Consider the following 23,281-nt stretch of genomic DNA (forward strand, 5'->3'; position numbering starts at 1 on the left):
AGGTAGTGTGACATTTTTGAGGGTAATTAAGCAAACTTGTAACAAGTTAGTAATTGATTATTTCATCAAGCAACCCAATCGACTGTTTCAGTCAGCCAGAGAAGAAATAAGAGATTGCTCTCAAAGACTTGTCACCACAATCTGTCCAATGTTTATCTTTCTTAATCCTCCCAGGCTAAACCAAACTTATAGTGGCCATTTTCCTCCAAACAAAAACTCTCTGTCCACTGTCCCCTGAGTCCAGTTTTCAGTATAAGGGTGCCTTCTTCTCCTTCAGAGGAGGATTGGTCAGTTCCCCACCCTCCCTGCTGCACTCCCCTTATTCTCTCTCCTTCTTCCTACTTAAATACTTTTAGCATAAAGACAGAGAAGAAGGGGAGGGAGAGGGGGATGGGAGATCAATGGGGGAGGGGAGCTGAGCACTCACTCTGTTGTCACTGGTCAGAGAGAGAGAGAGAGAAAGAGGGAGGGAGGGAGAGAGCGGAATTCTGTCCCATATGTGGAAAAAAGCATAGCAGTGCACACACGGATCTGCTCTGCTCCAGGGATTATCCTAGTGCTTTCAGATCTAATGGAGGACATGCAGGCATGAATAGGTAAGGCCGCTTGTCTTCTCTGCACTAAGTGTTGATCTGCTGTCATGGCCCGCTGTTCTCCCTGCTGTTTGACTTGGCTATGCTGAAGTTGAAGGAGGACCGTAACTGAGCGTGTTGAAGCAGCTCTCCTCTTTGGCCACTGACCATGAGACATTTCCCCAAGCAATCCAAATCTTCCAGTTCCGCTCTCTCCTTCCAGAGCACTGTTTATTTTTGCAGTAGCATAGATTGTTAGTTTGGGCCAAGTGTTAAAAGTTGACAATCTATTAAATTAGATGAGACTGTAACAAGAGTCAGTGTTGTATGTGAAGCTTGTTAGTGTCCAAAGACAGCCGTGTGGTCATTGCATGTCTCCTCCATGTGAATGGTGCATGTGTGAATGTATATTGGTATTTTGGTTGTTGTTTTAAGCATACAGAGTCTGTGTTACCATAACAATAATGCTTCATTAAGTAAAATACTGGTGTTTGAAAGTTGATAAACATAGTATTGCACAACACTTTTAATAGATGGAGTGCATATTCATGAAAATATTTATGTGTACATGTGCCTAAAAATGTCCTTATGGATTTTAAAGACTGAGGGACAGTTTAAAATTTATTTTTTTTCACCCCACCATCTTTTCTTTGTAAACAATACAGATTACCATCAATTTTCAAAAAGTGGTTTAATAGATGGAGTGCATATTCATGAAAATATTTATGTGTACATGTGCCTAAAAATGTCCTTATGGATTTTAAAGACTGAGGGACAGTTTAAAATTTATTTTTTTTCACCCCACCATCTTTTCTTTGTAAACAATACAGATTACAATCAATTTTCAAAAAGTGGTTTATATTAAAAAAACAAAAACAATAATTTAAAAAAAAGATAGTTACTTCATATCAGAAGTAAACAATAGAAACTGGAAGATTAAACTGCTTTTAATCTGTGCATGATTAAAATTGGATATCTGCAATCGAAACTGAAATATAATTATACTATATTTCATCCACGCTTATATTTAAGAATAGACCAGTAAAAGTAAAGTAAGTTATTTTTACATTTAAAATCATGTTTTTTAAAAGATATGAATTGAATTAGTTATACAACTGAATTGCAGATCTGTTATTCGTTTAGATAGCTTGAAACGGGAAACTCTGTCCACAGGTAACTTTTTTTTTCTCTGCATTTTGCAAATACAGCTCCGAAAGTATTTGGTGTCTTAAGAATGCAGTCTTTATTGCCCCAGCGCACAGAGCAATGGTATGCATGGGTCTTTTTGTGAGGCAGATTTAGAAAGCCTTCTTTAGAGGCTGGACACAGCTTCACAATCAGCTTAATGCCTGCCTGTAATGAATGCCCTTATGGGTCTGAATTTGTGTGTGAGTGTGAATTCTGTTTTTGTCACACTGATAGGGCTCTCAGGTTGGTCCGTAATTCTATCACACTCTGGTTAAGTTCTGCTCTGTGTGTTTGAACGTGTTTGTGCTGTTTGAGCTTGCCTGAAACGGCTGGTTGACATGTTAGTGTTTGTCCAAACATTGTGCAGCAGCCAGCAACTACCTTACCTCTTTATATTTTTCTCTCCTCTCTCAGGGCTGTTCTGTTGTCAGTGCAAGCTCATACCAGTGATGGACTACAGCCGGACCGGCGCTAACCGTAGCTGGCATTCATGAAACAGCATTCTTCCTTACTGAGACCAGCTCCACAGAATGCTGAGTCCTATTGTCCCCTATAGTGAGTAGTGCACTCTTCTTTCCCTCTACCCTACACACCAAAGAGCCTCACTTGACTTAGTTGGACTTTGCCTGAATCAATGAGCCTTCACTCCAAAAACAAGCAGAAGTGAACACAATGTTTTGTGTTGCAAACAGAGTGAAAGATGCACCGGTCACTGAAAAGTAGCCTTTGTGCAGAAACTTGACTTTTTCCTTGACGTGCGCTGTGGAAATGCTAAACCCAGGCGCTGGCCCTGTCTAAATGTTTCATCAGCAGGCAGTAGATACAAAAGGGAAACGGATGAGGAACATGGGAGATTGAAAAAGACGATGGTTTAAACTGCAGAAACCCCTCAGCTCTGCATGTGTTATTTTACCAATTCAGAGGCGCAGGACTTATCCACCTCACATGCTGCCTTCTGCTCTCCCTCCCTTTTCTCTGTCTCTCTACCATCCCAACCTAATAACTGACGTGTCCAGTGTTGGCCTCCCCCCTGTGCACCCTCCTACCAGGTTTCATTGGGAGTCCAGTGCTCTGGCTCTCCAAAACAGCATTGTTTGTCGGCCAGCATGGGGCTGCCTCTGTGGCCTCAGACTCAAGAGCCCCTTTCTCCCGGCTCTTTAACTCGCCTCAAAGAAGCATTATTGGCATGACAGTTACAAGAAAAGAGGGAGAAATCAAACAGAGAGCTTCATTTAGAAAGAATTACCTCAAAACTGATATTAGAAACTTCTGATTGTTCCATTTGCATTTAAAAATTAGTTGCAGCAGCAGTGCAGGCAAGTGTGTGGGTGTGTGAATTCCAACAGCTTAATTGAAGCATCATGAGCAGATGCTTGACAGTTACTTTTACTGTTTATTTGCTTTTTGTAAATTTTAGCCTTGAAATAGCTGATTAAGAAGTCGACCTCCTGTTGTGTTATGAAATATGTCCTCTCACAAGGGGTTAGGTTAATCTAATTCTAGTTCTCCCAAAATTGTTTTTCAGTTAGATTATGGTCATAATGTTAAAAATGATCAGGCTGAATTGTTAACATAAATTTGATGAACCAATCATTGGCGAGAGCATGCATGCTTGTGCTGTTTCCGACCAAGTTCTGTTTAAATGGTTGTTCCATCAGTTCCCTGTTCCCTGCTGGTCCATGCTGACCGAATACACTGAACGCAGCTGGAGTGCACGGCACGTCTAAGAATGTCACAAACTGATGGTGAGATAGTTAGCATGCCTTCAGAGAAGGCTCACTGCTGGTTCTTAATAGAAATATTTCAGAACACTTAATTATAAACATCGAGCTATGTGACAGATTTGTATTATTATTATTTTTTTTTTTATCAGGACTTGCATTGCGGGTTTTCTCTACTCAGCACCTTGATGTTTTTCATGTATAGCATAGCTCTGTTTTGCAGGGTATCAACAATGTTGAAATCGTTTCAGCACAGCCTGCTAGTGTGTGTTTGTAGACGGAGGGATCGTATGAGCACACACAGCAGTGTTAGGTAGTCATGCTGTTTACTCTCAGACCAGTGACACACAAACTCTCCCCTGTGCTTGCTGGTGACACTGCAGCTCACTGTCTTTTAGTTAAAGACTGTAGTCATGATTCTGCTTGTAGAAATCTAACTGTGACCGACTTTGCGTATGTGCTGGACATGCGAAGACTCTCACCTCCATGTTGGAATCCCATTTGTGGGAATTGTTGCTTCCTTGGTTACTTCTGACTCCTCCAACAGGCCTTTAAGTTGTTGTGTATAGTTAAGTCTTTCTGTATAAAAGACAAGTACACACAACAAATTTTAGTCTTTTTTTTCTAATCAGGAATATTCCAATGTTTTTAGTCTCAATGATTTAGATCCCGAGAGAGACTCTTCTTTGGCGTGTCCGGCTTTGGTCTTAGTCTTCGGCCACAAACCTGGGGTGAACAGCTATGGCTGGACCTGAGAAGAAACCTGAGAGAGATTCCAGGGGCCATGGATACTCCTGGAGGGATTTGGTGCAAAGAATCTGTAATCTGCACTTCAAACACACTCTTAAATCAGTCCCAGGCCGCCAACCCAGGAGTGCCCTAACTCTTGTTGGTGGGGGCCCCCGCTGGTGTAGCGATACCTTTTCTTTTAAAACAACACACATACACACGCAAAAGAATGACTACACACAAGAGTCCAGATCTGGTTTTTATAGCTCTCCTCTGACTGACCCCTCTCCTTTCTCTCCCTGGCTCTGTTTTTATGTTTTGCGTGAGTGTCTTTGTTAATGACTTGGCCAAGTCTTGGAGCAGTTTGTATAGAGAAAAAGAAGTAGATCTCATCCTGGCCCCTGAAGGAGCAGGCTGGAGAGTGGTGCCAGCGTCTATCCCCATTGTAGGCAGAGTGGTATGAGTGGTGCAGTGGAGGGTCCTGTGAGGTCCTTGAGTAAACACACAGCCTGCTAAAGTGTGTGTGAATAAGAGCTAGGATCATTAGTGTGGGTGTGAATTGGCTCTAATTAGCCTCCAACGTGCGTGTGTGCGTGTGTGTATGATTGCATGTGTCTACAAGAAAAGAAGGGTTAGGGACCCAGGCCCCAGTGTGTCCGTGGGCCCAGTGCTCTGTCTCTCAAAGGGTTTATCAGCTCATTAAGAAGGCCTCTGCTCCCATTAAGGGTCCAATTAAGAAGCTGGGTGGTGAGGCTTATTTGGATGGCAACACTTCACTGGATTCCTGAGGCAGCAAAATTCTGAGCTTGACAATGCAGTGTTTGTTTCATACAAGCTAATTAGTAAATGACTGCACTTGAGAAATACTTTAGGTGTTTGTAGTGTGGTGATCGTACTGTAAAATGCACCGGCAGAGAGGAATGTTTGGCTGCTGAACATATTGAGCTTTCTCTAATTTGTGCTTGTACTAACAGAAAACAACAAATCCCAGAGGTGTCCGTGCGCTGGGAGCATACGCTGGAAGCACAGAGGGGCTGGGGTATTTGGACAGAAAAGGAGGGAATGCAACATGCTCACTGAGAATGACGGAAATAAGGGAAGTGGAAAAGCAGAGGAACACAGATAGAAGGAGATTGGACAAAAAGGATAGAGCCAGGGAGTGAGTGAGTGGTTGTGTGAGACAGATGGAAGGGCCGATTGGTCATCACAGAGCTTTAGGACAGCTGTTCTTTGATATATTAGTGGACACAATGACCTAAAGCCAGCCTGCAGTCACAGAAAATAGGGACCCTGTTTTTCTTGAAGGGAAGGGATGGGGGGTGGGGGGTTGTACGGGCTTTTGCCATTTGTGGATGTGCGTTAGCAGGCACGGGGGATGGGGAGTTGTTTCTAAAATTACGAGCATGAAGTGACGCATCCAGCAATTATTCCCAAGGCTTTCTAGTTTTAGAGAGTGCTGAGAAAAGTGCTGTAAAATGAGTACACTCTCAGATGAGACTTTGCCTTTTGCTGCACTGTCATTAGCAATTCTAAACACGTTTGTCAATTAATCAATCTTTAACTAATGCCATCAAGTAGTTTGGCTGCTCTTCCTCTCCATCCACTCTGAAAAACAACAAGATGTAATGATACTGACCATTTGTCTGCTGCTGATAAATTGTTGAATAGAAGTTTGTTTTCATATTTCATTTTCAAAACGCAATAAAATGAAGTCATTTCGTCCTTTTCTTTTCATAAAACAATATTAGCATCACACACTGACAAAAACTCTTCTGACAGCTGGCCTGGAACATTCCCAGAGGAAGATGAAAGAAAAAATGGAGGAAGTCAAACTGTCATTCTGATACATGGAGCAGAGATAGCTCTTTCCGCAGAAAGACAAAAGTACAGAGAGAGGGAGAGGAAGAGAGACACATAGAGAAAGGACATCCCTCAATGCCACTGCAGGAGATTGGCTTGCTCCTCCTGGGACTGGACTGGCGATGCGTTTTTGAGAAGAGCTGCGTCTGCTCATGCTCTGGGCAGCAGGTATAAAAACTCCAGCCCAGAGCTCCTGCACTCTTCTGTTATTACATCTTTTTAAGGCCACGAAAGAGGGAGCAGATGAGCCAGAGGGACCGAGAGGCAGAGTGGGAGTGTGGGATTGTGTTTCTTTTGAGTGATAGGAGGCCCCTGACTGACTCATAGATTTATAATATTTTTTCCCTATCAATGCTCCATTATGTATGGCTGATATATGATGATCCCTGTTGTTTAGTGTTCACATTATCACTCTGCCCGGTTACATGCACAGTTGAGTGGAGCTACAGTTACAGCTTGAGCTGGCCATCTAAGTGGACCATTGTCCTTATTCTATGCATGGACATGCATTGGAGCGGGATTGAGTTATTTACTGACGTATTACAGATGCTGCCACACTCTGCCCTAAGTTTTGCCGGGTTAGGGTTAGATCATTGTTCGTAAAATTATATCCGAATTCACTACACAGGCGTCTCTTAATTTCATGAATGTTGATTTAGTCAGTTAATGCTGTGGGTGTAAAATCAAGATTTTACTAGAGTAGAAGGGCTGTCTTGAAACGCTTTAAGTGACTATAAGTTAATATGTAGTCCTAATGAGCTGATTTTTGACGTATTTAGCCATCTGTCAGGCAAAATTACAGGAAAAAATGTGAAAGGGAGCAGCTTTCTTGGGAATTTGGATGTACTGAGATACACTTGCTTCATTCTTTTAACAAAAAAATTAAAAAAAAAAAGGGGGAACTTTGGAGCATTTATATACAGTGATTTGATCCCAAACTGCATTATATGGTTTATGTGTTAGTGTAGTATTGAGAAGCTTGATTTTGTAAGATTTTGGTCAGATCATTGTGTACATGCACTTTAAAAGTCCATTTTTGATTGGACTAACACAATGATTACTTTTTCTAGTGTCCTTTCTTACTGTCTTCAGGCAGTTTGGCCAGGCCCCCCCAACCACAGACACACACACACACACACACACACACACACACACACACACACACACACACACATAGAAACACACACACACACACACAATACAGGCTGTTCAGCATCAGTTAAAAATGATAAAAGATAAAAAGTAGATGGTAACTCCATATTTTGTTGTATGAATATTATAAAACAGATATAATCCACAACTTATTTGGGGAAATTTATGGTCAATTGAGAGTGTCTTCAGGTAGAAATGGTACAAGAGCTGATAAATGTGTATTTCTAATCAAGGTGTGCGAATGTCCCAAAACAATTTGCTACTGTCTTCACCACCACCCCATAAAAGCAGGCCGGCCTTTCAGATTGGTACTTTTACGACTGGCTGATAGTGTGCGGCAGCATACAGCCCCGAAAGAATGTCCTGTTTGATATTAGTGTCATAAATCACAGTGAACTTGAGAAAAAAAAGGGCTTTTAAAAAAACAAATCAAAATGAACATAAATAAATTCTGATTCGCTTCTTGCTCAGTGTTCTATACTTTATACAAATGTAGTCTTTGCAGTCTTTTAAAAATCTTAATCTTTATCCAAAATGAACGGTAGTTTTGGAAGATTCCTAAAGAAAGAGATAGTTTACTCTACATATTTATGACCGTCAAGCTGGAATTTCATCTAATAATTCAATAATCAGTTGTTGCTTGATGAATACATAACAACTGATGCAGTCATCGTAGCATCAGCTTTGTGATTTTTCAGTCTGCAATATTTAAACGCTGTTCGTGCAACTTCTACCCATCGTTCCTGTGTTGGTATGCTTTGTGCCGTAGCTGCAACACCTCCAAGCATTATTCTTATAAGTGGCTGTTTCTAAGATGTCTAAGTTGAATCCCATAAACACTGCCACAACAGCCGGAACCAGGATTCCCAAAACAATTAAGACACTGCCCTCTCTGCAATTTTTCATTTTTTTTTCGTTCAAAGAATTTTGTATAATGTTTGTGTTGACATTGTTTGCAGCATACTTTAATTCATTGTTTAAATATCGGAATTAGCCTTTTATTGATTTGGAAATTTGGATGTACAATCTTTCCTCACAAAATACAAATTAAGTGACTTTCAAAATGTTTTTCAAAATTCGGCAGCAATTTCAAACCATCCGTCTTAGTGTTGTCATTTTGCAAACTGCCCGTCTTGTAGATCCATTTTTAGATCCATACACCAGTCTTAAAGGCATGTTGCGCTACCAGATTTGTGCTTCTGTGTGAAGGTGTATGATAGAGTGGAGGTGGTGGCAGTTTTTTTTTTTTTATCGTTGGATGGGGGTGGAGCTAAACCATGAATAGAGCCTGATTGGATTGATCCACAGTGCTCTTGTTTACAAGCGGCCCCTTCACAATCATCACAGTTTAATAGCACATCGTCCCTTAAGGCTCGTTGCATCCGTGTACGTTTTGTTCCTCAGGGCAGGGAAAACAAAAGTGCTGGGAAGGGAGTAGGGGAAAGCAACCTCAGGGGAGCTGTGAACCGGCATTGGAGCCCTCCATCTCAGGGCTTCCTGCCAAGATAACGTTTCACTTCACCCACTGATATTTCTTTTATTGGAAACCACAACAGTCAAGTCTAATTCCAGCCTTTATGGGCCAAAAGCTACTTTTGTTTCATCCAATCAAAGGATATTCTGTGACTTTGTAGGTAGGAGATTTGAGCTTTGAGGGTAGAATTCACAATCAGCCTTGAGCCATAAGTGGACTAAATCTAAATTTCAGGCCTCCTTGAAGTCTAGCTGTGAAGAGAGCCACACCACTGTCTTCATCACGCACTCCTACAATAGGATGCAGCTCACACAGGTCCCTCAATAAATCCCAGGCTGACACAAAAGCTGTCAGTGGACTGCTCCTGAATAGATTAATAAGATTTCCATAATTAGACAGGCCCCTGACAATAGGTTCCTTTTGGCTTTGTCTCAGGGCCAACTGGATTGTCCGATCCACGCACGTCTGCTGGATGGTCTTCCACTACAATAGCCGCACAGACAGTAAGGCGGTCAGCAGAAGAACATCTGTCTCTCCTGGGGCCAAGAACACACACACACGCACACACACACACACACACACACACACACACACACACACACACACACACACACACACACACAAAGAGTGGGAAGTTTCATGTGCATACACAGAAGGTTCTTATCAACCTCTTTGCAGCCAAGTAAGACCATCAGTCAACAAAGGAGCAATCTCTTCACATTTATATGTGTATGCTTATAACTGCCTTGCATTTCAGTTCACAATAAACGCAACAATGCATCAGAAAAATTATAGAACATAAAATACTTTTTCATTGGAACTAGACTACAGAGCAACTTGTTTATCCCATAGCAATAAAAGCTTCCAAAAGAATCGAATTACCAGAATGTCCTTCTTCGTTCTTAATATATGTTTTTAATCTATAATCCTCCTCTAGAATCAGTGGGAGTTGATGGGATTGTGACATGAAAGAAAAATGTCCCAGAACTAGAGATGAAAAATGTTCTATGATGTAAGAAAATGTTAAAATAATGCAACTGGATTACAAAATTTACAAATTGTGTTTATTTTTGCATTTTCATTTCTTATTTCTTTTTGTCTTTCTAGCATTGTACTTAAGCAAATATTGAGGTTGCTCTAATGATTTTAGTGCTATCCACAGCATACCCACATTGTCCTGATTTCCTACTTCTAATCTTAGCTTTCTTCTTGTCCCTCCAGTGAATTAATCTACATGATGGCTCTGATTTAGGCAAATGTGTAGATTAGAGCTTGCTTAGTTTAATGCAAAGTGTTACTGCTCTAAAAACAACAATCAAGCAGAATGCAGGATCTAATTGCATGGAAAGGGCTAAACTGTGCTGCATCACTGCTGTTTTCATCATAAGTAAACGCAACCCAATCACTCATTTAACTCTGTGAACATACACTCAATGAATCAGAGTATAAAATACTTTTTTAAAAGGTTCATAGTTCTAGAATTAACAGAGAATTGGTTCTTCAGGTATGGGCAGCTGGTCATTACACTGGTCAGGGGGGTAGTGTACAACCCTGTGTTACTTCTACTTTGATGATGGAGTGGACAGCAGTTAGCCCGCCTCACTGAGTCCTCTAATATCTGCTCCAGTCCGCTTAGGAAGAACGGAGTGCCTGCTGTCCACTCTTTGCCTCCCTCCCTCCATCCCTGTCGTGTTCCATCCCTCCCTCCCTGCTGCAGGTTTTATGAGCTCCCCTGGGCTCTCATCCATCTCTGTCACACACAGGCCCCATTATTGGGGCAACTCACAAACTGGTTGGGCTGCAGATGGGAAGGGCCTGCAGGACATATATGGTTTCTGCAGCCTAGACAAAGACCTGCATGTCAGGCCACAAAAAGTATGTGGTCATCTGGGTGTGGACGAGCCAATGTCTTCCGCATGTTTGTAAAAAAATACAAATGACTATAGTGTGAGAATGTCACAGTTTGCTGCAATGGGTGTGTGACTGTGTGGGATGGCTGAAGCTTAGGGAAGTACTTGAACTGGTTTGGCCACTGGGAAGTTAAGGCAGTGCATTTGAATATGAAGGACATGATAATCCAATGGACATCTGGTCTTCTGGTCTCATCTGACTGAATAAACATAGGGTGTAATCTGAAAACACACATGTGAAGGTTTGGAAAGAAAGAGGCTAAAGTTTAGGAGTGAGCTACGGAGCAGAAGAGGAGCAGCAGAATCTTTGGCTGTGGATATTGAGATTTGATTTAAATGGCAATAAGAATCCTGGCTCCATACACACAGACACCCATGAATAATGAATCATCAGGCGTCTGCTAAAGCAAAGGCAAAGTGCAGCAATGACGGCTTTTCCCATATTCTTTTTTACCTCTCTGTTTCTGGCAGGAGTAGTCCTTACCTCGGGGTAAATCGTGACAGTTCAATAATACCAAGCTATGTGTGGAATGTCAAGCTAATGCCTCAGCAAGAGGCAGCGCTTCATGAAATAGATGACTCTATAGTATAGTAATATAGAAATATTGACACATGCATTATGCATTTGAACAAAGGTTTTTCAACTACTCATTGTATGTGTGTGAAAATAAGACCATTGAATGAGGGAACAAAGAGATTTATGGAACTTTTTTTTCCTTTTTTTTGGCTGCCTTCTCTCCTGTTAAGTCAGTGATGATCAATCAGACCTCGAACGGTGCTGAAGTCAGCCAGAGGAACAGACATTCCACTTTCCCAATGTTCCATAGGAGACTGTGCTGATGAATAGCACACTATGCTGCACTTCCAATTGCCCCCACCTCCCTCTCTTTCTTTCTCACTCACTCTCTCCACAACACTGTCGACACACACACACACACACACACACACACACACACACTCCTTTGCCTCTCCCTTCCTCCCTTATTCCAGCAAGCCATTGGGCCGATGAAGCTCTGGTGTACGGTGGGTGGGTGGATAGGTGGGTGGTAGGTGGAGGTGCAGAGCACAGAGAGCAGTCATTCAGAGCAACATGCACTGGGAGATAACAAAAGCCCCTCTGGGAGATCTCCAGATGCTACTAGTAGAGGGACTAGCAGTGGGATATTATCGCTACGCCAACATAAGCTGGGAAACTACAAAACAAAACACATACATCCCACTGATCTGCTTTCATACTCTCTCTTTTCTGTAGCCTTTCTCTGCCTCCCTTCCACCTCTTCTTCACCTTCCTCTCCCTCTTTGGGAAATTTGACCTCATTCTGTTGCCATGCTTGAAAAAAAGATTCCTTTGCAAACACAAGATAGGCCATTTCTTGCCACTGACTACTTGGAGAGGAGGGGGTTTTGACCACACGTGTCATTATGCACACAATAGTGAGGAAAATAGTCTTCAGATGCTCTAAAGTTCTGTCATACTGAGTGATCTATATGAAGCTAAATGTTGGATGAAGCAGCACTGAGGTTATACTGAGCTAATAGATCTCAAAGCCACTCTTAAAGCACTGTCACAAATGCAAAACTTTAGGTTAAAGGAGAACTCCGGGGCATTTGAAGCGCATTTCCACTGCTAGAGGTTGTCAAATACTGATAGTAGGACACAGACAGGTGCAAATCTGCGCTCCCTGTGTGGAGATCGCGCTGTTCGCTCAGCCTGTCATGCGAGGCTAATACGTGGTGGCTAAGGGGCAAGCGCTAACCCTTCCACGTAAAACAACAACTTGCACACTACAGAAACGTCACACCACTTTATAAACCATCCGACAATAAAGTCACAAGCCTTACCATCAAAACCATATGCATGGTTCTCACATTACTGGCATGGGGACGTTACAAAACAACTTTATAAACAGCATGTAACTCACCGGTTAGTTGTACGCTCGCGCATGTGAAAGCCCAAAAGAGTCGATGGACGATAATCCCATATACAAAGCAATTATCTTCTCTAGAAAAACTGCATTCAAGTATTTAAAACATTACAACAATATTACTGGGCATGTATTGTTGTAATGTTTTAAATACTTGAATGCAGTTTTTCTAGAGAAGATAATTGCTTTGTATATGGGATTATCGTCCATCGACTCTTTTGGGCTTTCACATGCGCGAGCGTACAACTAACCGGTGAGTTACATGCTGTTTATAAAGTTGTTTTGTAACGTCCCCATGCCAGTAATGTGAGAACCATGCATATGGTTTTGATGGTAAGGCTTGTGACTTTATTGTCGGATGGTTTATAAAGTGGTGTGACGTTTCTGCAGTGTGCAAGTTGTTGTTTTATGTGGAAGGGTTAGCGCTTGCCCCTTAGCCACCACGTATTAGCCTCGCATGACAGGCTGAGCGAACAGCGCGATCTCCACACAGGGAGTGCAGATTTGCACCTGTCTGTGTCCTACTATCAGTAGTTGACAACCTCTAGCAATGGAAATGCGCTTCAAATGCCCCGGAGTTCTCCTTTAAAAGAGATTTTTTACTATTTTTAGATGTTGTATAACTTCAGAATCAGGGATGCTGCTCATGAATGTGAAGATATTAAACTTTTATTTAGTATTATCTATTTAAACTCACGGTGGAGAAAGAAACATTTCCATTCCTGTGTCTGGAAGCAAATGATGAATTTCTTTTTATGAACACACATACAGCTCAGTTTTCATTACTGCTCCATGAATATCATATTTTCTGACATAACTACGTTTATAATAAAAGTTATTTTCCCTGTGTGTTTCTATCATCAGGCCTGTTAAAGATGCACTGGAACCCAGAGCATGCCCATTCCCTCAGCCAGTGGCCTGAGCAGCACCTGGATGTCTCCTCCACCACCTCCTCTCCAGCCCACAAGTCAGAATTCTACTCTGGCCGCAGCCGTGGCTCCCACAACTACGCCTGGGCCAACGATGACATCTCTGCTCTCACAGCCTCCAACCTGTTGAAGCGCTATGCTGAGAAGTATGCTGGTGTGCTGGACTCACCATACGATCGGAATCCTACTGTTGGCACCTACCCAGAACCAGGAACCTTTGGAGGCCTTAATGGCCAGAAGACAGAGCTGGAGCCCTGGCCACTGACGCACAGCACTGATGCCTCCTATCCCTTGGTTCCACCTGGAGGTCATGACAGCATTTCAGGCTCCAAGACTGCAGGCACATCAACAGGCCCTCCAGGGGTTAGCAGTGTGTCAGTAGTGAACAGTAATCTCTCAGACTCTGGGTATAGCGGCAGCAGCTCTTGCAATGGTTCCAGCGAGTACCCCTCTAGTTACAATGGCACCTATCTTTCCTCAGGGTTCTGTCCACAACCCAGTGCAGCACTTCCCTCTGCCTCAATTCATACTCTCCAGCCTACCCCAACTCTGGTTCCCAGCTACAGCCCTACTACACCTGTCTATAACTATCCTCCTAGCACATACCCTCCCCAGACCAGCCTTGCTCCCAGCTACAGTCACTCCTCTGCCACTTACCTCCCCTCAGGTCTACCAGCCCCTACCCCTGTTCCCTCTCGGCCCACAGTGGTAGGAGGCAGCTACAGTTACCACAGCACCAATCTTGGGACAACTGAATCTGCAGGGACATTGAAAAGAAAAGCATTTGAGATGAGTGTAGAGGAAGATGACAGTGGAGACAGGTCTCGATACAGAAAATATAGCTATGACCCCTTGAAAGCTGGAGGAAACTCTCCCTACACTGTAAATGACAAAACAGAGTGTCGGGGAAATGGCTTCAGCAGCTCAGGCAGTGCAGACCCTCATACTTTCAAGTCCAACAAGCCTTCCTCCCAGCCCCTGGTGTCTCCTCAGTTTGGGGCAGGAGGAGAGTACAGCCCTCCACCAGGCATGACGGGGGAGAATGGGGTGGCAGAGCAGGGTTTCACCCAGCAGCAGCAGCAGCACCACTCTCAGGCACTCAAACGATCTCCATTATGCACCCCAACTGTTGAGACCTTGAAGAGCCCAGATCCCAGACTGCTGGAGCTTGTCAATGAGGAGTTACTGGACTGCATCCCAGCACTGGGCTGGAGTGAACTGGTAGGGCTCACCCATGTCAAGGTTGCTCTGGAGGAGGACTTGCTCTGGCCCGTGTTGAGGCCCAGTCCAGTGGTTCGGCCACCAAGAACCGTCCTGCTGTTTGGCCCCAGGGGAGGGGGAAAGACAACACTGACTCGTTCGTTGGCCTCACAGTTGGGGGCTTCTTTTTACCGTGTGAGTGGAGCCACGCTTGCCTCTAAAGGCAAGCTTGAGGCTGAGCACATTCTGAGTTCCCTGCTGCAGGTGGCATTGGCACGGCAACCCTCTGTGGTGCTGCTTAGTCAGTTGGAGGCCATGGAAGAGGAGGGGTTGAAGCAGATACTGCTGAGTACCCTGGAAAAAGCCCAGGTGGGGACCACAGGTCTAGTGATTCTTGTATGTGCTACTGGAAGGCCTGATCTACTGCAAGATGCAGTACATCGAAGCTTTGCCAAGAGATATCATGTTGGCTTGCCAGATGCGGGTATGCGCCGACAGGTGCTGCTGCAGGCGCTGACGCCCCAAGGCTGCAGCCTGAGTGAGAGGGAGCTGAGCACTGTGCTGCAGCGCACGGAGGGCTTCTCTGTGTTGGAGCTTCTGCAGCTCAGCCAGCAGGCACTCTCTTCAGCATCCTCCCCAACTGGAGCTATGCATGGTCTCACCACATCTCCCAAACCTCCAAACTTTACAGACTTTGAGAATGCCTTCTGCAAGGTGCGGCCACACACAACTGCAAAAGAACAGGACACTTGTATAGAGTGGAGCAAGATGTATAGCCACTGAAAAGGCAGCCAGTCACTGTACTTGGACTGCACTACGACCCTCTCTGTGCTTTGACATAGAAAGCCATGGGAATGTTTTGCTGTTGTTCTTTTTAATTACAGATTATGCAGCCAAAAGAGCCAGAGAAGCTCAACAATAGGGGAGCGCTGACAAAGTTTTTTCACTGGCATAAGCATACCATGGTGTGCTGTTTTTTTTTTTTTTTGCTTGGAATACCTGCAATATTTTATGTTTCCCAAAGAAAAGAAAGGTGAATAGGCCTTGTTGAGTGGGATGGTTTATTAGTGGTGTGGTCTATGGGAAAATCAGATAACTATTTGGATACTCTCCAAGATCCTGATTAGCTTGGTCTAGGACAAAATCAATTATTTGTTGCTAGGTGACGTGGTCCAAGATTATGGATAATCTGGGTTTGGAAAATTCCCCCACTGGCTGCTACTCTCAGGATCCTATTTATTTCCAGTCCATTTCCATGTTATCGTAACATTGATTTAAGTCATTGGATTGTCACTAACCATTGAGTGAAAAGGGCTTGGGATCAGCAACACTTTAGCAAATTTTGACCAAAAACTTGTCAAACCCAATACATGATCAAAAACGTGCAGTAAAAATTCTCAAAATGGACTGGTTCTATGAAACAATAGCCTCTTAATATTCTTGATAGCTTCCTACCAAATCATGACACAGCAGCTAATCCTTGCTATTTTAAGATGCATTATATTCAATGCATTCAATTCAATGCAACCAGCCTGGAGTTGTATTGTAAAAGTGAAGCTTGTTTGGTTGCAGAACGTCTTCTCACACATCCTTATTTAATACATCAATGGCACTGTGCTCACACTTAACTTGATAAAAGTAACTTGTAACCTGCTGTATTATTCACATTCCACATCAATTGCAGTTTTCCTGAGAATCTCACATACTGATCACCATGTGCACATCCAGCTTCTCCCACAGCATGTCTGTTTCCCTATTACACTTACTCCTTTTGTTTTCATAGTATGTAGTCTTGTTTGAAATGCTCAGGAAGAATTTCTTTACCTCAGATATATGAATAAAGAATGTATGTAATCATAGGGTCTTAGAAAAAAGTGGCGCGGATCGAGATAGAGGAACGAGGAGAAACCAGACAGTAATACCCACTGCAGCTGGGCCTGTACCTCGGGAGAGAAACTTGAATATGCTACAAAGAGTAACATTGAATGTAATTCAGGTATTTCAAAGGATATTTGATGCCATAAATCCATGTATTATTATATATGAATATATAAATACATTTTTTTCTGTTCTATTACCCTTTATTTTTATTGTAGTTTATGGTGAAGTGATGATTGTCTTCAAGAAATGCGATGTAGAATACAGAAAAAAATCCCCTTTTGTTGGACAAACTGCTTGCAAATCACATGTTATCTAGTGTTTACATATCCTGTATATGCATGTATACTCTATAGTTTTACTGGTGCAAAATTTCATCTAAAAATGTAAATATAACGCACTCACAGTGGAAATTTGAGCACAAAAAAACATCCAAAATGATGACAACACAGGTGCAAAAAAGGTTCAAACAAGTTGTTACATGTGACTTCTAACATATCCCAGAGTCTTATCATGCACAGCTAATGTATACATATGGTGGATGAAGCCAACATGTAGACAATCCAGGAATATCTCTCTATTTGCTGCAGTTCCTCATTTCTGATTTAACAAGCTGGAAAAACCCAGTCACTGCTCTGCAGGCATAAAGGTTGCATGTGTTACTGTTGCCATGGTTCTAAGGAGGTATACACAAGATGATGTAATATTTCCGACCATTCTTTCTTCCCTCTGTCTCCCTGTTCCTCCCACCCTCATCATTCTTTTTCTTTTTCTCTCTCCCCAATGCAATCTCATTAGATTGGATTGCCCCCTGGCCACAAGCTTCAGTGACCATGTGGCGTTGTATCTTTTCTCCACTCGCCACCCCCCTGATACCAATTCCTTTGGAATGAAAGTGGGCTGATTGATGTCCAGCAATCCTATATCGCAGTGCAACTTTCCCTTGCCAGCTGGTGGCTTCAGTCATGCCATACAGCCAGATCAATCAGAGTGACCCCCGCTGTGCATAGTGATCACTGTTTCAGAAACTGGAAACAAATTTACAAATTACAGAAACGCCCATGCCTCAAGCAGCACCATTCAGATAACGCCAGCAATTATTCATGTGTAATTCCAGAAATGAAATAATAATGTCGGCTTTGAGCAACAACATTTTTATTCCTATTAACATCTCTTCTACTGACAGTTTGTCCAACAAAACAAGTTCTTATTTTGTGCGTTTTGATCTGCTACCGCAGCAACTTTGTTCTTGGTTATTGTACATTTTCTGTAACAATTTCTACCTCATTTTTGCGGCATATTGTACATGAAAGTATTTATTTCATGTCTTTTTGATGTCTGTTTTAAAAATGACAATGTTCTTGAACTGTAATAGTCTACCTCAGAAAAGACTGTATTTTAAGAGAAGAGTATCACACAATATTAAACAGAATTTGTCAATATTGCATTGCGACTGTTTCTTTACTCCCAGCCCAACTCTGATTTAGGTTGTCAGTTCCAGAGTGCAGAAATTAGGATGGAGTCTCTGCATTTGTCATTTAATTCCGTTACGGTCAGCATAATTCCTTAAACTGATCTCATAACTTGTCATATGTGGACTCATCAGATTACATTATTAGGTTTTCATTTTATTTTAGCATCAGCTTGGACTGGCTTCACACAATCAGCAGAGGAAATCAGTCTGAAATGGAAACAGGTGCATTTTTCAAGGGTTCAGGTATGCTACTGTTTAACTTAAAACTAAAAAATTTTGCAGTTGTTCAGGCTGAACTTGTGTGCAATGAAGACAAAAACAAAGGCAGAGAATACTGCTGGGTTTTGTGCATCTGTGTGCAAATAATTTTGCTGGCTTATGTGTACATGTGTATCCCTGTGTGTTTAGTAGCTTTCAGACCAGCAACAGAAGCAGTGCTCACATACCCCTGAGGCTGCAAGCCCAGCACAAGAGCCCAGAGGTCCTTCATCCCTGTCACTGTCTGTAAACAACAGATTGTCCCAGCGGTCTTCCCAGTGCTATTTCTGGCCTTTCCTCACATCTTTCAAAGACCCAAAACTAACTGAGAATTGTAGAAGTAAATCTGAGTGATGAAGAACTGAAAGTTTACAAGACGCACAAAACAGGATCCATCTTTTGTAGAAAGCATAGTTCAAAACATCTGTGACTGAATCCCGGTAGAGAAGCAGTGCGGCTAGTGTTAATGACAAGAGTAATTAATTGTCTAATAATGATGCATAGCTCTGTTGTAAGCACAACCTTGTGCAGCAGCTGTCCTTCATCCTCTGGTGAAGGATAATCGTTTCTGCAGCTGTTTGAAAATTATTTCCTATCTTTTGCTGTCACCAACTAAATAACAGAATCAGCGGAACAACCCAACCTTGTTTAGAAAGAATAGACAACATGGTAATGTGACATTAGACTGGGACTGAAGGAATATAATCTCTAGATTGTGGTTATAAGAGTTACATTTCTTTAAAATAGTCAAATATAAACATCTTGTAATAATATAACAGATGGACTCTAAATAAAACGAGGTTATCGACTAGCAACTCTCACAAATAAAGTTGATAAGGCTTCCACTTTTGGATTGCGTTTGAGGAAGCTTCTGTGATGATCACTTCATACAATGAGAATGTTCCAAAAGTGACTGCTCTCTGTCTATATTCTAATTTCTGAGAGTCAATTTCCATTCAGTAAATGACAGAAAACCTCTTTGTCCTTTTTGTTCTAAAGTGAGTCCTGTCCTCCAGGAAGTCAATCATTTTCTTCTCTCTGTTGATTGGAGGTAATTAGGTGAGCAGAGTTTGTAATTGGATAGTAAAAGATGCTAATGAGTTGCTGTCCTATTTACTCATACTGTGGCAATGAATAGCGGGACAAGGCTCAGCCACATCACCCAAGCTTTGGTAAGAAAGGAAATTTCTCAAAAATAGAATAAAATGTATGTTGAAATAACTGCAGTTGATTAGCTGGGTTTAAAGAGATTATAAAGAAAGGTTTACAAAGAATTAATTAATTAATGGTGCCGTGACAGCTTTTATTCAACCTGATTAGGTCAAATCATTTGTGATTTTTTCTCGCCATAAGGTTAACTTAAGGTTGCTCACTTGGTTAAAACACGACTGATAAATATTCACAGTATGCTCTCTGATTAAATGTAAGATCTTCGTGGTGGATATAAAAAAGTGAGTGCTTCTTTATAGGTTTTGACGAAAAAAAAAAGAAACTCGAAAGTTATTTATGGTAACAACCTTCATAAAGAAAAAGGTCACTCTCTGAATCTCATTTCACAACGACACAGACCTCTCTACGTTTGGCCTTCCATTGTGTGGGCCTTGATACTGACAAGGTTGACATCAGAGGAGAGCTCTGACACTGGGTGAGTTAGGACTGCCAGCTGTTAGCAATCAAGTCTATTTTGAAGTCAGGGACACACAGACCCCCAGGGCCAAAGTAGCAACTAGCCCAGCCCCCTCACCCTCCCCTAACTCAGCCTACAACCTCCAAGCCCCCCCTGCTCCCACAGATAGCCGGCACATGTGTATTGGTTCCAGATGTTGGAAGCCTTTGGTGAGGGTTCCTTACCTAGGAGCACCCCAAAAATGGTGACAGACCTATACAAAAGTGCAGTAATGCAGCAAGAACAATTATATCAATACAGATCAAGAATATGCCCCAGTGCCAAACCTGCAACCGATAGACAGCTGAAAATAAATATGAAGATAAATTGGTATTGGAGTTCTACACAGACATCATATTATACCTTTAATAAGAGGTTCTACATATTCTTCTCAAACTCTTATCCTTGACAAAGGAGGAGCCGATTATTGTGGTAGAGAAAGCCACACCACTCATATCTGGCTTCAAGAATGAGTTCAGTTTAATTCAGTATTAAATATTGTCTCAATTGTCTCACAAATATTGACATGAATATGCGCTGTCCAACACGTGTGGCTGCATCAGGCTTGCAACATTTAGCAGTAAAGAAGGGAGCAGGATATTCTAAGTACAGATTGTGGAGAAAATGATTCATAATATAGATTCCAGCTTCATGCCAGTTGAATAAGCTAATGTAACATGTATGTGAGGAAAAAAATAACACAATGGAAATGGAATGCTTGAGAGGAAATGATCAAACCTTTGCAGCTGCATTGTTTCTGCACCAGTCCATCAAAACTCTCAGGAAATTGGATCTGACAGGTGGAATGTCCTTGTAGAATGCCTTGGTCTGCCCCTTCTCACATGACTTAAATGTGATCACAAAAAAAATAAACAGTAAACAGAGCATCAGGAGAATAAACAGATACATTCTCAGAGTAATTAAAAGAAACATGTTACTGGGCATGTAGCAGAGACAGTTGTTGACACATAAGAAAGTGTTTGCAAGAAATTCCTTTTTAAAGTTTCATTTTTTTTTTCTCACATTGGTAGCCTGTAGATTATCATATGTGGTGTTGCTATCAGGGCATCTAATTTCAAACAGATCCCTGAACATGTCGAAGACAGGCAGGTTTCACGCAGGTCTGTACTTCCCTCCTGTGGCCAGTCTAAGAAATGGCGAAGCCCCAAATTACAACATCGCCTTAAACAATACCAACACAATGCCAAAACCTCAGGTGCAGTATGTTAGTATGTCTTCGAGTGCACACGAGTCTTGAAGAGTATTAAGTATCAAAAATTAAACTGGGTGTGAAATATTTAAATAACTTCAGAATAGGCTGAGCATATGACACATTCAACACATCAGTGACCCTTGGTGTTACAGTTACAGTCATCAGTATTCTATAGGAATACCAGTGAATATGTGTGTAAATGGGAATTCATATAGTACGCAGCAGTATGTCATGAACAGTTATACTTCACATCAGTGGTGGCTGCTGACTTTTAAAACGGGGGAAGCCCATTTTACGCATTCAGGGTTGTAGTGGCTCGTGCCATCCCAAAGCAGAAGATAGCAAAGTTAAAAAGAATTAGTTATAACATAGCTGTGTCTAGTATGACAAGTACGCCCAGCAAATACACAGAAAGAAGGTATAGACTTTGAAAATTCACACAGCCAGGCCAAAATCAAGTATGATCGAATCTAAGGCCTGTAAATGGCTGGATCTGTGGCTGGATCAGAATCTGTGGAGCATTTTTCCCTGTCATAATGAATACTTAAGAGTTTGATGGAGCATAGCCGCCATTGTGACAAAACTACTAGCTAACACGACAAACAAATGCACAACAGGAATATGATTGACAAAACTTCTAAACAACAAAGATGTGTTTCTTATTTACAGTGTAATATTTACAAAAGTGTATGTGTGTAAGGATGGAAATGGAAACGATGGGAAATGAGTGAAACTCCGACAGCACTTTCACAGACAACCAGTCTCTTTCGTATCCGCTTTGGGACTGAAGTTCCAGCGTGCTTCTCCCCGCTTAAAAATTCGGCTGCCACAACATCTCTCATGATGGACAAACACTAACTCCAATTATCACGACACAGCCGCTCATATTGACATGCCCACGTTTAATCTACCCCCAGAGACGCCGAGCAGCCTCGGAAGTGATGAGTTTTTGTCGATTTAGCCAATGATGACCTAGAAATGTAGAAAAAAACTTGACTCTCCCGCCCCCTCCTCGAAGCCGGTCTGCCCTCGGCTCGGAAGCCTGGCTGTTAGTGGCGGCTTCATAACATGATTTCCTCAGTGAACGGCGGCGATTTCAGAACAAATCCCTTCATTAAGCTACAAAACAACATGTTGTAGTTATGAAAGTAAATGCAGTATTGGGCATATCTTGTGTTTTGTGAATAACTGTTTTATCGTCAATTTAACATTGAAGATGTAGCAATTTCGCCAGAGAATGGGAGAGGCTGCCCGGCTTCCCGTGTTGTCTCTGAATAGCCGCGGCTGCTTCACATGCATACGATGTAACAGTGAGCATTTTTTTGGGGTGGGGGGGACCAAACATGTCTGGAATATTTTTTGTGACTGTTACACAATATGTGTCGAACTACCTGGTTTTACAGGCAAATTATTTGAACGTACATCTGAATACAGCCCACAGGCCAATAAATGTTTTCTGCATGCAGTTGATAACCAGTATGAATGCCAACTTTTCAGAAGGATTAAGAATCAGAGAAACACACATGTGCAACTCTAGTTGATGCAGTACACACCACATGAAATCTATAATTGTCTTTGATTGAGGATGCAACAGATTGACGGAACTGTCCGATAAACATTTTAAGTCCAGCTATAAAATGATATGGTAAAAGTAAAATGTTGCAAAATGTAAATATACATTGCAATATTCATATATACAATTATATTTACAAAGAGTACAAACTTATAAAATCTAAGTAGTAATTATTAAAAAGCAAGTGTTAGCATGTATCCATCAAATCTCAGACCTAATATTTGGATAACCTGACATCAGCAACTGTGGGAAGAACTATCACAAAAATTTGTATCAGTTTGCTGAAGGTTACACTCTTAACTACAAGTGTCATGTGTTTTTTTTGTCTATGGTTTTCGGGTGATTTCTTTGAGCTTGTTTGGTGTCCATCTTTTGGATTTGTACCTTGTTTCTATCAAATTTCTTCTGGTAAAGTTAAAGTCTAGCTTTTGTTATGCTCCTTGTGTTTATTTAGTATTTGCTTTAGTTCTTGTCTAATATTAAGTAATCAATCTCAGTATGTCTTTTGCCCTTCTCATCCAATTAGTTGTAAGTGTGTATATATATTCTTATCTCTCTT

General features: G+C 41.9%; 1 protein-coding gene across 1 annotated transcript; it reads left to right on the forward strand.

Moving 5' to 3' along the window:
- The first annotated feature begins 513 nt into the window (after positions 1-513).
- Positions 514-17,942, forward strand: fignl2 (fidgetin like 2). The gene is made up of 3 exons (XM_075476672.1): positions 514-596; positions 2,175-2,315; positions 13,396-17,942. The coding sequence occupies exons 2-3, from the start codon at positions 2,291-2,293 to the stop codon at positions 15,441-15,443; spliced, it is 2,073 nt and encodes a 690-aa protein (XP_075332787.1). The 5' UTR covers positions 514-596; positions 2,175-2,290; the 3' UTR covers positions 15,444-17,942.
- Positions 17,943-23,281: the final 5,339 nt, after the last annotated feature.

The sequence above is a fragment of the Odontesthes bonariensis genome, chromosome 10, assembly GCF_027942865.1.
Source record: "Odontesthes bonariensis isolate fOdoBon6 chromosome 10, fOdoBon6.hap1, whole genome shotgun sequence".
Classification (NCBI taxonomy): Eukaryota; Metazoa; Chordata; class Actinopteri; order Atheriniformes; family Atherinopsidae; genus Odontesthes; species Odontesthes bonariensis.

Coding starts and splice junctions, on each gene's coding strand:
- fignl2 (XM_075476672.1), top strand. CDS start 2,291: ATGCTGAGTCCTATTGTCCCCTATA. Junction 2,316..13,395: donor GAGTCCTATTGTCCCCTATA/GTGAGTAGTGCA, acceptor TTCTATCATCAG/GCCTGTTAAAGATGCACTGG.